Raw genomic sequence first — 13,954 nt, forward strand, 5'->3', positions numbered from 1 at the left:
TGCCGGGAGAGAGAGGCTGGGGAAGGGGGGAGGTGAGAGGAGAGAGGGTGGGAAGGAGAGAGAGACCAGCGGAGAACCAGGAACGACAGAGAGAAGGGAGAAGGGTTGGGGGAGAGAGAGGACAGAGCGAGGAGTGGGTTAGGAGAAGAGACGGCGATCCGCTGCGAACCCCAGAAGGAGATTGGGGAGCCCAAGCTGGAACTGGAGCCTTACCCGGAACCGGGCACTGGGAGGCGGCCGCCGAGACCCATCAGCCCTGCACCATGTGTCTCCGGCTCTTCTGCATCCTGCTTGCCGCGGTCTCAGGAACCCAGGGCTGGGGCTACTGTGAGTGCCGGGCGCAGGTGCAAGCAGGGTTGGGCCGGGGAGTCCAAAGCCTGCAGGGCGGGTCTAGCCGCATTGCGGCTAGGTGGTCGCGGGTCCCTTCCCGGCCGGCGCGCGCTCGCTCATTCCCATCCTTTCCTGCCTCTCCCCCGCGCTCCGCAATGCAGCTCCGAGGCTGGCGCGCGCTCCCGGGGTGGTGCTGGGCTCGGAGGGGCCGAGGCTCGAGTCGGCCCGGGGTGGGGATTTGGGACTGGTATCCAAGCGGAAGGTGGTCCTGGGTTTGAGGGTTGGAGATAAGGGTGGTACTGGTGACCCGGCCAGGGTTAAGGTTTTGTTAGGGGCTGAGGCTGGGCTTGGAGCTGGCCCAAGGGCTAGGGTTTGGGGCTGGGGTGGATTTTGAGGCTGAGATCCAAGCAGGAGTTGGTGACCCTGATTGATGCTGAGGTTGGACATGGAGCTGGTGTTGCTGGTAGGACTGGCTGGGGTTGGGACCAAGGCCTGGATTGGGGTTGGTGAGGGTTGGGGGTGCTGATGAGTGGGATTGATGATAAGGCTGGGGCTGGATTGGTGCCTTGGGCTGACTCAGGTTCTATAAGATGCTGAGGCTTGGGGTTGTGTTTGGGAGAGTACTAAGCCTGGGCTGGTACCAGAGCAGTCACAGAGCTAGGGAAGGTCTGGCTTAGTGAATCCCCCAGGAGGAGAAGGCAACCTCCCGGAGTGTGCAGCTGTTGCTGCAGCCCAGATTGGGTAGATGGCTTAAGTTAGGGCTGGGCTGGCCGCTGGGGGACAGAGAAGGAGGAACTCCAGTTGCTCTGTGTGCGCGGCCTTTGGAAGGACCTGGGAGGGGTCGCCCTGATCAAAATGTCCGTTCCCCCAACCCAGACGGCTGTGACGAGGAGCTGGTCGGGCCTCTGTACGCACGCTCCTTGGGCGCCTCCTCCTACTACGGGCTCTTCACTGCGCCTCGATTTGCCCGGCTGCACGGTGAGTGAGGCTCCGCCCCAAGGCGTGGTGGGGGGACTCTGGAGGGCTAGGGATGAAGGGAGAGCCGGGGGTGAAAGCCCTTGCCTCTTCTATAGGCATAAGCGGATGGTCTCCCCGAATTGGGGACCCGAATCCTTGGCTCCAGATCGACTTAATGAAGAAGCACCGGATCCGAGCTGTGGCCACCCAGGGCTCATTTAACTCGTGGGACTGGGTCACGCGTTACATGCTGCTCTACGGGGACCGAGTGGATAGCTGGACGCCGTTCTACCAGCAAGGGCACAACGCGGTATTCCAGGCCCCCCGTGCACACACTTGGAGAACCTCCTCAACTCTGCAACCTGGGCTGGGCACTAGCTTGGGGCAAGTGGAGGAGGAGGTGGTGTGGACACAGATGAGGAGCAGTGACTTCCAATCAGGGGGTTCAGTTCATAGGGACGGTCAGTTCGCCATGTGTGCGAGACATTCTCAGATGACAGGGTTTAACATACTTTAGGGTAAAATCTGGGAGAGCTTCTTGAAGGAGGTGACGTCTGAGTTGGGCTCCGAGGAAATAATAGGATGGTGGGAGAGGACATTTTACGCTAAGGCACCTGTTTTCCTAAAGCCATGAGGGCCGAGGAAATCAAGGAGAGTTTGCTTTCTGGAAGTCTAGATTGGCTGGGCGTGGCAGCTGTGGGCTGGGAGGCTGTGGAGAAACGAAGTAGAAAGTGGGGACCTGGTCTCTCCTCTCGCCTTCTCCCTCAGACCTTTTTCGGTAACGTGAACGAGTCCGCGGTAGTGCGCCACGACCTGCACTATCACTTCACCGCGCGCTACATCCGCATCGTGCCACTGGCTTGGAACCCGCGCGGCAAGATCGGCCTGAGGCTCGGCCTCTACGGCTGCCCTTACAGTAAGGATGCGGAGGCCGTGGCGGAGCTCCTGGGAGAGTCTTCCCGGTCCTCGGCCCACCTACTGTCCTTTGCGCAGAGTCCGACGTGCTCTATTTCGACGGCGACGATGCCATCTCATACCGCTTCCCGCGAGGGGTCAGCCGGAGCCTTTGGGATGTGTTCGCCTTCAGCTTCAAGACGGAAGAGAAGGACGGGCTCCTGCTGCACGCGGAGGGCGTCCAGGGCGACTACGTGACATTGGAGCTGCAGGGGGCGCACTTGCTGCTGCACATGAGCCTGGGTGAGTTCAGCCACCCGGGGTGCGACCCCGGAGGCTCTGCTGCCACGCCCCTCGCTGCACCGCCTACGCGAAGCCGCGCCCACTCCCGATCTGGCCTTTCCTTACTGTTTGGATCAACCCGCCTTCTTCGTGTAGAATTTGGCGCTAGCAAAACACTGGACTCCGAGTCAGGAGATCTGGATTCCAGTCTCAGCTCCATTACCCGTGGGGCGACCTTGAACAAGGCACTTACCCAGTTTCTTCATTGTAGAAACCTTCTATATACTACAAGTACATATACATATAAACCCAAAGAGTTGTTATTTTGTATCTCATTAGCCTTTATAACATCCATATGATGAGGGAGAAGCAGCGATCATGCCCCAAGTTTTACTGATTGGAAAACAAAGGCTCAGAGAAGTTAAATGACTTACCCTAAGTCACATATTCGCCAATGGCCACCACTCCATCCCAAGCTAAAGTCCAGTCTCTATATGCCCACCCTCCCTGGCTGCCCTGGGCCCTGTGCAAACTCTCTGTGCTCCTGGTGCTGCTTCACCTGGGGGCTAAACATCTCCACCTGGGGGTTCTCCAGGTTGTAGGTCTGACCCTGCTCTCCCTCCCTCCCCCACCCCTGCCCCCCAGGCAGCAGCCCTATCCAGCCAAGGCCCGGTCACACCACAGTGAGTGCTGGTGGCGTCCTCAATGATCAACACTGGCATTACGTTCGTGTGGACCGATTTGGCCGAGAAGCAAATCTCACCCTGGATGGCTACGTGCAGCGATTTGTGCTCAATGGAGACTTTGAGAGACTGAACCTGGACAACGAGGTGAGCAGAGTGGTTCACTCAGTTGAGTGGGGTGCTGGGTGGGTCAGTGGGGGGACAGGACTTTTCTCCACCAGAGGTAGGACCTTGCTTTCTGGTTCTTGAATATCCTAGCAGCTCTTGGCAGACCTGCGGCCCGTAGGCCTAGGTTTTTGTCACTGTTGTTGCTGTTAACAGGCAGATTTCCTGGGCACAACCCCAGAACTACTGACATGGGAATTGAAAATCTGGGTTTGGGGGATCAGGCAAGATGAGAAAATTGCCCCATTGGATTGCTTAACTCTGTGGAGTTGGTAAAGACCGTGGTTTGGATCTGCACATAAAGAATCCCAGACAGGTTAATTGACTTACTCAAGGGCACGCAGCCAATTTGTGGCAGAGTCAGGGCTAGAACCCAAGTCTGGGGAAGCCCAGCGAACTTCCAGCTTTAATACTGATGATACTGGGGAAATGGATATTTCCAGTCTTCTATAAAGCCAGGCCCAGAGCCTGAGAAAGTGTGGGGCGGAAGAGCCTGGGCACAGGCTCACACACCCAGGGAGCCTCGCCACCCCCACCCTGCCCCGCAGATGTTCATCGGGGGTCTAGTGGGCGCTGCGCAGAAGAACCTTGCCTATCGTCATAATTTCCGCGGCTGCATAGAAAACATAATCTTCAACCGAGTCAACATCGCAGACCTGGCCGTGCGGCGCCATTCGAGGATCACCTTTGAGGCCAGTGGGCAGGGGGGATCAGGGAGGACGGGACATCAAAGCTGCTTGGAAAGCAAAGAGGTGGAGCAGGAAGAGATCTTGAGAATCAGATAAAAGCCGAGGATCCCTCTCTCCCCTGCCACATCCTCAAGTGGGGGCATCACCAACTCACAGGAGGTGAAAGGCCACCCCTCCCTAACCCCCAGTTATGAAGCTGTGGTCTGGCCCAACCACATCCTCAATTAATGCTTGAGGAAAAACAAGTGCAGAGACCGGAGTGGCTTGGCCAGAGATCACACAGTTGTGCAGTGGTTGAGTAGGGACTTGAACCCAGGGCTGTTTGGGTGTGACCCCACACCCCAACTCTGCAGCGGGCATTCTAACGTCGCTGCCTGGAAGCCAGCAGGAAATTGCCTCTCCAAGCTGGAAGGAAGGGAAGGAGGTGGTCCCCTGGAGACGGCGTTGATCAGCGTTAGCCAATGGAGAGCCTTGAGGGCAGACTTGGTTGGAAACTCCGCCCCCCGCCACAGCTGGATATGTTTGTGGGGGGTGAGGTCTTACCCCCTCCCTTCCCCCACACACTGCGAGGGAGTGCCTCAGAAGGGTCTTAGACCAGTATGAAAATTGAATCCCAGCAGAGGCAGATGTCTTCCATTCTCTCCGGTGCTGATGGATCCTTACTTTCGCCCTCAGGGTAAGGTGGCCTTCCGTTGCCTGGACCCAGTTCCTCACCCCATCAACTTCGGAGGGCCTCACAACTTCGTGCAAGTGCCTGGCTTCCCGCGCCGTGGCCGCTTGGCAGTCTCCTTTCGCTTCCGCACCTGGGATCTCACAGGGCTGCTACTTTTCTCCCGCCTGGGGGACGGGCTGGGCCACGTGGAGCTGATGCTCAGTGAAGGGCAGGTCAACGTGTCCATCGCGCAGACTGGCCGAAAGAAGCTTCAGTTTGCCGCTGGTGAGGGGCAGAGGGTGGGGGGAGGCGCCAGGAGGCCAGAGGAGGGCAGAGGAGGGGCGAGTGTGGGCCTGCACGGAGGACTTTGCCTCTTGGAGAGGGGTGAGGGAGGGAAGGGAGCAGAGCAGGAGGACCCTGGGCCCTGGGAGAAGGTGGGAGTGGATGGTGGCAGGGAGTCAGATCTGAGGAGCTAAGGGTGCTGGGAGAAGCAGGAAAGCTGAGAGTCCTGGTACCCTCTAGTTCCAGGGGAGGCTTGGGAGTTGTTTGTTAATTCATTTACAACTTTACAGACTGCATCAGCTGCTAGGGTTAGTGAAGACAGACATTCAAAAATGTCACACTCAGTGTGATAAGTGTTAATAATGGAGGGCACATAGGCACAGAGTGGGGTTGTTGCTTCCCCACTAAAGACACTTCTCTCAGAGTTTGGAGCTTCCCTCAGCCACACCATTCTCTTCTCCCATCCAGGGTACCGCCTGAATGATGGCTTTTGGCATGAGGTGAACTTTGCAGCACAGGAGAACCATGCAGTCATCAGCATTGATGATGTGGAGGGGGCAGAGGTCAGGGTCTCATACCCGCTGCTGATCCGGACTGGCACCTCATACTTCTTTGGGGGTAAGTGGGAGCCAACCTGGCCAGACTCCTATCTCTGGGTGGGAAGGCCCCACCAAAGTCCCCTCAGATGGGGCTACATGGAGCGTTTTGTGGGGATAAATCCCTCTTTTTCCCTCTGGTGCCTTGGAGACTGGAAGGCCATTGCCATTGTCTATTGGCCCCCTTCCTTCCTTCATGTCTGGCTTTCCCTTGGCATCTCCCTGGGGGAGGGTCTCTGGGGTCTCCCCTGGGGAGGGCCTCACAGGGGTGGTTGCTCCAGGTTGTCCCAAACCAGCCAGTCGATCGGGATGCCACTCCAACCAGACGGCGTTCCATGGCTGCATGGAGCTGCTCAAGGTGGATGGTCAACTGGTCAACCTGACTCTGGTGGAGGGCCGGCGGCTTGGATACTATGCTGAGGTCCTCTTTGACACATGTGGCATCACTGATAGGTATCCAGAAGCCCCTCTCCCTACAAGAGGTGACCCCTGCAAAGCCCCCTTCTGTAGTCTCCCCATGGGAGTGGCCATTCTCAATAATCTCCCTTCTCCTGGTCCCAGGTCCTCAGTCTCCCACCTGGAGATGATTCCTCCTTGACTTGTTATCTTAACCTCTTGTCCTCCTTTACCTAATCCTTCCATTAAAGTGACACAAGCTCAGAATGGAAATGAAGCATCTGTGCTTGGCCCTAGGGGGTTTTCTTCTGGAGGGGGGTGGTGGGAGAGGGGGCCAGTAGAGGGTGAAGAGTCCTTGGGCCCCAAGGACTCATGCACCAGCACTTAGGCTTCTACGAGGCTGGTTCTGGTGCTCTCAGGAGCCTGGAGTGAAGCTTGTAGGGATCAGACCCCATTCTCACACTCACAGTAAGGCGCCTGCCCTTGGTGCTGGCCCTCTTCCCTAGGTGTAGCCCTAACATGTGTGAGCATGACGGACGCTGCTACCAGTCCTGGGATGACTTCATCTGCTATTGTGAACTGACAGGCTACAAGGGGGAGACCTGCCACCAACGTAAGCGCAGTGGGGGATGGGAGAGACTCAGGGGCAGGGGAGGCCAAGAGGTTGCTGGGGATCATGAGGCTGCTGGAGACGGTAGGACTGGCACTCCTAGCCCTCTGACCCCATAAATGCCCTTTGCCCACCCCCCGACCTACCAGCTCTGTATAAGGAATCTTGTGAGGCTTACCGGCTCAGTGGCAAAACTTCTGGAAACTTCACCATTGATCCTGATGGCAGTGGTCCCCTGAAGCCATTTGTAGTGTACTGTGATATCCGAGGTAAGTGGCTCTGATGAGTGGTGAAGGGGCAGCTGACAAGGCTGTGTGGGGGTGTGGGGAAAACAGGGGGTTGAAGGGGGGACAGGGGCCAGCAAGATCAAACTGTGGTAGGGGTAAAGGATGGCAGAGGGGAAAGGGGACACTCAGGAATTTGTAATCTAGCCTTGCTGATAAATTCCAGCTTCCTGATCCATTCCAGCTGTCCAGCTGTCACATCTCCAGCCGACAGTGGGCTGGAACGGAGCTGCTGGTCACATTTATTGGCTCTGACTAGCAGCAGCAGTGGTGGAGGTAGGGAGATGGGTAGAGAATGCCCATCTTGAGCCAAAGCTCTGTCCATTCCCCTCCCCCAGAGAACCGGGCATGGACAGTTGTGCGGCATGACAGGCTGTGGACAACTCGGGTGACAGGTTCTAGCATGGAGCGGCCATTCCTGGGGGCCATCCAGTACTGGAATGCATCCTGGGAGGAAGTCAGTGCCCTGGCCAATGCTTCCCAGCACTGTGAACAGTGGATCGAGTTCTCCTGCTACAATTCCCGGCTGCTCAACACTGCTGGTGAGGGCCAGGGTCACCGAGGGTGAGGTGCAGAGCTGGGGGAGCGACCCATGGGGACTTGGGAGGAGAGAACCAGAAGTTTCAGCTAGAGCCCTCGAACATTCAAGCGAGGATCGGGGCTGCTTGGAAAGGCGAGAGAGGAACCCAGGGGCTAATGGAGGGATGGGGCCTGGAAACTGCCTGCACGTCTTCCCCAGGAGGCTACCCCTACAGCTTTTGGATTGGCCGAAATGAGGAGCAGCACTTCTACTGGGGAGGCTCACAGCCTGGGATCCAGCGCTGTGCCTGCGGTCTGGACCGGAGCTGTGTGGACCCCGCTCTGCACTGTAACTGTGATGCTGACCAGCCCCAGTGGTGAGGGGCGAAGGGACAGGGCATTCAGGATTCCAGGGGCAGCGGAGCAGCAGGGGCTGAACCACTGCATCCTGCCCCCACAGGAGAACCGACAAGGGACTGCTGACCTTTGTGGACCATTTGCCCGTCACTCAGGTGGTGGTGGGGGATACGAACCGCTCCAATTCTGAGGCCCAGTTCTTCCTGAGGCCTCTGCGCTGCTACGGCGATCGTGAGTGGCAGACCCCTTTTGTGTGCCCTCCCGGGCTTGGCTCTCCGGTTTCCAAAATTTAGGACACCTGGCCCACTGTGGGTCTCTAGGACATACTGCCAGACACCCAGCTCCTGCTGTGATATGACCCCCGTCTGTGTGGTTCCCCTGTACCTTATTCTCTTTCGCTATACCTGTTTCTCCCCCCCGCCCCCACCTTGGACACCCCTAGCTGTCCCCTTTTGCCCTACCTTCTCCCACACCACCCAAGGCTCCCTGCTCCACCCTCCAACCTCCCTGATCCAGCCTTCCTCCTTCTGGTTTTATAGGAAATTCCTGGAACACCATCTCCTTCCACACTGGGGCTGCTCTGCGCTTTCCCCCCATCCGTGCCAACCACAGCCTTGATGTCTCCTTCTACTTCAGGACCTCGGCTCCCTCAGGAGTCTTCCTAGAGAACATGGGGGGCCCTTACTGCCAGTGGCGCCGACCTTACGTGCGGGTGGAACTCAACAGTGAGCAGGCAGACATCAGGAGGGATGTGGGCTAGATGAAGATCTCGGGGGGGATATGGGGTAGGCAGAGGCTGGGGGAAGGGACAAGGGCAGATGCCCCTCGAAAGGCAGCATGGACAGGGCTTTAGATAACTGTAGGGCCCAGACCAAGCTCTGTTTTGGTAGCTGGCTTTGTGAACTTAGGCACTGTCTTCACCTCTCGGAGCCTTAGGGCCCTTGTGAATAAGTCAGCTGGACTCCTGAGGGGTTTCCGACATGACTAGCTATGCTTCTAACCTCAGAAATGGGGGTGTAAGGAACTCAGAAACCAGGGGTGTAAGGTTTCAAGGAGTTTATGGGTTTTGTCCCGGGCCGTAGACAAATTGGAGGGACATTCAAGGAGCTCCAGAGAGTGAAGAAGAGAGGTGGTCTGGGGTAAGGGATCTGTGAGGTCTGAGTCCTTTCTCCCCACCCCACTGCATTGTCCAGCGTCCCGGGATGTGGTCTTCGCCTTTGACGTGGGCAACGGGGATGAGAACCTGACCGTACACTCCGATGACTTTGAATTCAACGACGATGAGTGGCACCTGGTCCGGGCGGAGATCAATGTGAAGCAGGCCCGGCTCCGTGTTGATCACCGGCCTTGGGTGCTGCGGCCTATGCCCCTGCAGACCTACATCTGGCTGGAGTACGACCAGCCCCTTTATGTTGGTAAGAAGCAGCCCCGAGGCGGGTCTGAAGCTTCCTTTACCTTCCCACCCCCTCCCAACCGTTCTCCTTGTTTCCAGGAGCCCCATGTTTTAGATCCTGATCCCCTCTGCTGCAGCATGACCCAAAGGCTCACCTTTCCTCTCTAGGCCATGGATTTTATCCTATTATTACATTCCCCTTGGCTCCCTTCCAGACCCCAGTACTTATCCCTGTCTCTGGCTTGACACCCTTTTTTTGACCTGCCCACCCTTCTCAGGATCTGCAGAGCTTAAGAGGCGCCCCTTCGTGGGTTGCTTGAGGGCTATGCGTCTGAATGGAGTGACTCTAAACCTGGAAGGCCGTGCCAACGCCTCGGAGGGTACCTCACCCAACTGCACAGGCCATTGCGCCCATCCCCGGTTCCCCTGTTTCCACGGAGGCCGCTGTGTGGAGCGTTACAGCTACTACACGTGTGACTGTGACCTCACGGCTTTTGACGGGCCATACTGCAACCACGGTCAGTGCGGCTGCTTGTGCGAGACTAGGGAGCCACAGGGCACAATGGGACGTAGGGAGGGCAGGGAAGGACGGAGAGAGCAGAGTCAGCGACAGGGAAAACTAGAGTTGTCCCTGGGTTCCTGAGCTCTCATCCGGGGCGTCAGGCAGCTGAAGATCCTGGATGACTCCAAGTCATAAAGTGGGGCCAAGAAGGGATGGTTCAGCTAACTGGTACTAAAAGAACTTAAAAGCAACAAGCAAATAACTTCCCCATCTTCCCACTGTCACTAAGTTACTGCAGGTTACCCCTCTTGCAAGCATAGTCACCTCAGGCTGCGCGATGCCCTCCTTGGCCATTTCCTGTGCTCCTAAAACATGTCTACAGCCTGGCTCTTGGTTAAGGCAAGCCTTGACATTCACCATAGCAAGATTCTGCACATACACCCAGACTGCATCCTTCCTAAGGCTGGTCTAGGAGGATGCACGCGCAGGTAGGTTAACGGTGAGAGATGTCTGGTGGTGCAGGAAGACACAGGAACTCCAATCAGCTGAGGACCTTTGGTCTCAGTTTGGAAGTGTGAGTAGTGGGCCGCCTGGCTGGCTCAGGTGGAAGAGCATTCGACTCTTGATCTTGGGGTTGTGAGTTTGAGCCTCACGCTGGGTGTAGCGATTACTTAAATAAATAAACTTAAAAAAAAAAAAAAAAAAGGTAGTGGTGGGTGGTGGCGGTTGTACCAGAGGGGGTCATATCTCGATTATTTTTTTTTTTTTCTTTTTTTTTTTTATGTTTGTTTATTTTTGAGAGGGACAGAATGTGAGCAGGGGAGGGGCAGAGAGAAAGGGAGACACAGAATCCGAAGCAGGCTCCAGGCTCTGAGCTGTCAGCACAGCTCTGAGCTGTCAGCACAGAGCCTGATGTGGGGCTCGAATGCACAAACTGTGAGATCATGACCTGAGCCAAAGTTGGACGTTTAACCTACCGAGCCACCCAGGCGCCCCATGATACCTTGATTCTAATCTTGGCTCTCCATAGACTGCTTGCCCTTACAGAAGTCACTAGCCATTCCTGTGCCTCAGTTTCCCCATCTGTAAAATGCAGGGGTTGCGTTAGATGATCTTTCCCATTTCTCACAGTTTTGAGATTTCCCTTCTGTGACATAGAGGCTCAAGGGGACAGAAGAGTGAAGTTCTGACAGTGTGCTGTGGTTCGAGGGCAAGTTCCAGGGTGGGTGTGCAGATGGCGTAGTGTCTGAATCCCTGACCTCATAACCCTCCGCCTTCAGATATCGGAGGTTTCTTTGAGCCCGGCACCTGGATGCGCTACAACCTCCAGTCAGCGCTGCGCTCGGCCGCCCGGGAGTTCTCCCACATGCTCAGCCGGCCGGTGCCCGGCTACGAGCCTGGCTACATCCCCGGCTATGACACCCCTGGCTACGTGCCTGGCTACCATGGCCCTGGCTACCGTCTGCCGGACTACCCCCGGCCCGGCCGGCCCGTGCCCGGTTACCGTGGGCCTGTCTACAATGTCACCGGTGAGGAGGTGTCCTTCAGCTTCAGCACTGACTCCGCCCCTGCGGTCCTGCTCTACGTCAGCTCCTTTGTGCGAGACTACATGGCCGTGCTCATCAAGGAAGATGGTAAGCTCGCATAGGCTGCCCCTCGGCTCCCTCTGTGTGCAGGGCGCCCTTCACTTTCACGACTGTTGGTTCACTAGTAGAAGGACCCAAGCATTCTCAGAAGATGGGGGCTGGGGCACCTGGGTGGCCCAGTCTGTTAAGCATCAGACTTTGGCGCAGGTCACCATCTCATGGTTCGTGAGTTTGATCCCGGGGTCGGGCTCTGTGCTGACAGCTCAGAGCCTAAAGCCTGCTTCTGATTCTGTGTCTCCCTTTCTCTCTGCCCCTCTCCTGCACATGCTCTGTCTCTCTCTCTCTCTCTCTCAAAAATAAACAAACATTGGGGCGCCTGGGTGGCTCAGTCGGTTAAGCATCCGACTTCGGTTCAGGTCACGATCGCATGGTTGGTGGGTTCGAGCCCCATGTCGGGCTCTGTGCTGATAGCTCGGAGCCTGGAGCCTGCTTCCGATTCTGTGTCTCCCTCGCTCTCTGCCCCTCCCCCACTCCTGCTCTGTTTCTGAACATAAAAAAATTAAAAATAAGTAAACATTTAAATAATTAAAAAAAAAGACGGGGGCTGTGGGAGCCAAGAGGAGACTCCCTTTGTCCTCCCCATCCCACAGGGACCCTGCAGCTGCGGTATCAGCTGGGCACCAGCCCCTACGTGTACCAGCTGACCACGAAGCCGGTCACAGACGGCCAGCCACACAGCGTCAACATCACCCGGGTCTACCGCAACCTCTTCATCCAGGTGCGTGTGGAGGGAGGTGGACGAGGGAGGTGAGCCGACTCAGATCGTAACCTCGTGATGGTGCCCAGGAAAATGTCAAAGAGTTAGCATGAGTAGAGCACATCGCAATGTACAGAGGATTCTCATGGGTATTACCTCATGCAACCCTCACAACTCCGGGAGGTGGTTCAGGTGGGCAGGAGCTCTTATCACGTCTGCTTTATAAATCAGTAAATGGGCTCAGAAAGTAAAGGGGTTTTCCACAAAGTCAAGCCACTGGTAGCTTCAGAGACGGCTCAGAACGAGGCCGTTGGGTTTTTAATATGAAATCCTTCATCCGGACCCAGGGGTTGTCCAGCCAGGACTAGGCCGGGACTCACCACCAGTGTGGACAGAACAGGACTTCCTGCGTGGTCTCGGCCTCGTCGGCCTCTGGTTCTCCCTCCCTCAGCTCCTCTCCCTCCCCCTCAGGTGGACTACTTCCCACTGACGGAACAGAAGTTCTCACTGTTGGTGGACAGCCAGCTGGACTCACCCAAGGCCTTGTATCTAGGGCGTGTGATGGGTGAGGCGTGGGTGCCATCATGTTTGGGCTAAGGAGTTACGGGTGAGGCCCCCGGAGCCTAGAGAGCGAGGGACCTGGGAAGGGCTGGGAAAGCGGCGATAACAAGGCGCAGGAACCCTGCAGACGGCGAGATGGGTGAGAGGGGCCAGGCTATGGGTGGTCCCAGCCCCTCTCCTTCTGGGCCGGCCTCTCCCTCAGAGACGGGAGTAATTGACCCGGAGATCCAGCGCTACAACACACCGGGTTTCTCGGGCTGCCTGTCTGGTGTTCGATTCAACAACGTGGCCCCTCTCAAGACCCACTTCCGAACCCCTCGACCCATGACCGCCGAGCTAGCTGAGGCCCTCCGAGTTCAGGGAGACCTGTCGGAATCTAACTGCGGAGCCATGCCCCGTCTTTTCTCAGAGGTGCCGCCTGAGCTGGACCCCTGGTATCTGCCCCCAGGTACGTCCAGGGCACATGGAGGAGGGAGGGCAGTGAGGGACGGCAGGGAGGGGAAACGATTCTTTACAAGGAGGGGGTTTCTCCTAACCGGTGCTCCCTCCTCTCCAGACTTCCCGTACTACCACGACGAGGGATGGGTTGCCATACTTTTAGGCTGTGAGTAGCGTGATCACTACCCTGACCTCCTAATTCTACCCTCGGTCAGCATTCCCTTCCCCGTATCCCCAGGGCTGAGGGGTGGCGAAGGCACTCAGTGCGGGGTGGTGCAAACAAGGATGAGCCGGGCTGTGCTGACGGTAGTATGGCATTGAATTGGAGATTTTTATTATTTTTTTAATGTTCATTTATTTTTGAGAGCGAGTGAGCACGAGTGGGGGAGAGGCGGGGCGGGGGGGAGGGGGGACAGAGGATCCGAAGTGGGCTCCGTGTTGACAGCGGCTAGCCCGATGTGGGGCTTGAACTCACAAACCCTGAGATCATGACCTAAGCCGAAGCCCGACGCTCAGGCGCCCCCAAGCTGGAGATTTTTAAATGTTTGAGGACGCTACAGACTTTTAGTCGAAATGAAATATTAAAAGGGGGCTATGGCTAAGGGATGAGGAAAGGGGGGTGCAGTAACACGTAGAGAGGTGAGAAACGGGTAACAGGAATTCAGACCCGCCAGGCACTTGGGAACGGCCTGACACGATCGAACGGCAGCCAGTCACACGCGTATTCTTTTGGCCCAAGCATACATACATTCAGACCTGCCCTGAACTCTTCCTTTTTCCTTTTTCAGTTTTGGTGGCCTTCCTGCTGCTGGGGCTGGTGGGGATGTTGGTGCTCTTCTATCTGCAAAATCATCGCTACAAGGGCTCCTACCACACCAATGAGCCCAAGGCCACCCATGATTACCACCCTGGCAGCAAACCTCCCCTACCTACTTCAGGCTCTGCCCAGGCCCCAGCCCCTACACCGGCTTCCACCCCAGCCCCAGCCCCAGCCCCAGCCCCAGCCCCAGCCCCAGCCCCA

General features: G+C 56.9%; 1 protein-coding gene across 1 annotated transcript in view; it reads left to right on the forward strand.

The window, feature by feature from the left end:
• The first annotated feature begins 101 nt into the window (after window positions 1-101).
• Window positions 102-13,954, forward strand: part of CNTNAP1 (contactin associated protein 1) — a 15,038-nt gene continuing 1,185 nt past the window's right edge. The window contains exons 1-24 of the mRNA XM_040497633.1: window positions 102-327; window positions 1,207-1,308; window positions 1,404-1,597; window positions 2,056-2,203; window positions 2,281-2,484; window positions 3,109-3,293; window positions 3,860-4,003; window positions 4,676-4,937; window positions 5,403-5,552; window positions 5,812-5,983; window positions 6,433-6,539; window positions 6,686-6,805; window positions 7,159-7,362; window positions 7,560-7,716; window positions 7,800-7,927; window positions 8,236-8,421; window positions 8,890-9,111; window positions 9,368-9,607; window positions 10,872-11,225; window positions 11,828-11,955; window positions 12,406-12,499; window positions 12,698-12,943; window positions 13,052-13,099; window positions 13,722-13,954. The exon at window positions 13,722-13,954 is cut by the window's right edge and continues 1,185 nt beyond it. Of these exons, the coding sequence (XP_040353567.1) occupies window positions 264-327; window positions 1,207-1,308; window positions 1,404-1,597; window positions 2,056-2,203; window positions 2,281-2,484; window positions 3,109-3,293; window positions 3,860-4,003; window positions 4,676-4,937; window positions 5,403-5,552; window positions 5,812-5,983; window positions 6,433-6,539; window positions 6,686-6,805; window positions 7,159-7,362; window positions 7,560-7,716; window positions 7,800-7,927; window positions 8,236-8,421; window positions 8,890-9,111; window positions 9,368-9,607; window positions 10,872-11,225; window positions 11,828-11,955; window positions 12,406-12,499; window positions 12,698-12,943; window positions 13,052-13,099; window positions 13,722-13,954 (4,092 nt within the window). The 5' untranslated portion in view covers window positions 102-263. The remainder of the gene's footprint in view (window positions 328-1,206; window positions 1,309-1,403; window positions 1,598-2,055; window positions 2,204-2,280; window positions 2,485-3,108; window positions 3,294-3,859; window positions 4,004-4,675; window positions 4,938-5,402; window positions 5,553-5,811; window positions 5,984-6,432; window positions 6,540-6,685; window positions 6,806-7,158; window positions 7,363-7,559; window positions 7,717-7,799; window positions 7,928-8,235; window positions 8,422-8,889; window positions 9,112-9,367; window positions 9,608-10,871; window positions 11,226-11,827; window positions 11,956-12,405; window positions 12,500-12,697; window positions 12,944-13,051; window positions 13,100-13,721) is intronic.

Source organism: Herpailurus yagouaroundi, unplaced genomic scaffold (genome assembly GCF_014898765.1).
Source record: "Herpailurus yagouaroundi ecotype Mexico unplaced genomic scaffold, PumYag 189, whole genome shotgun sequence".
NCBI classification, from domain to species: Eukaryota; Metazoa; Chordata; class Mammalia; order Carnivora; family Felidae; genus Herpailurus; species Herpailurus yagouaroundi.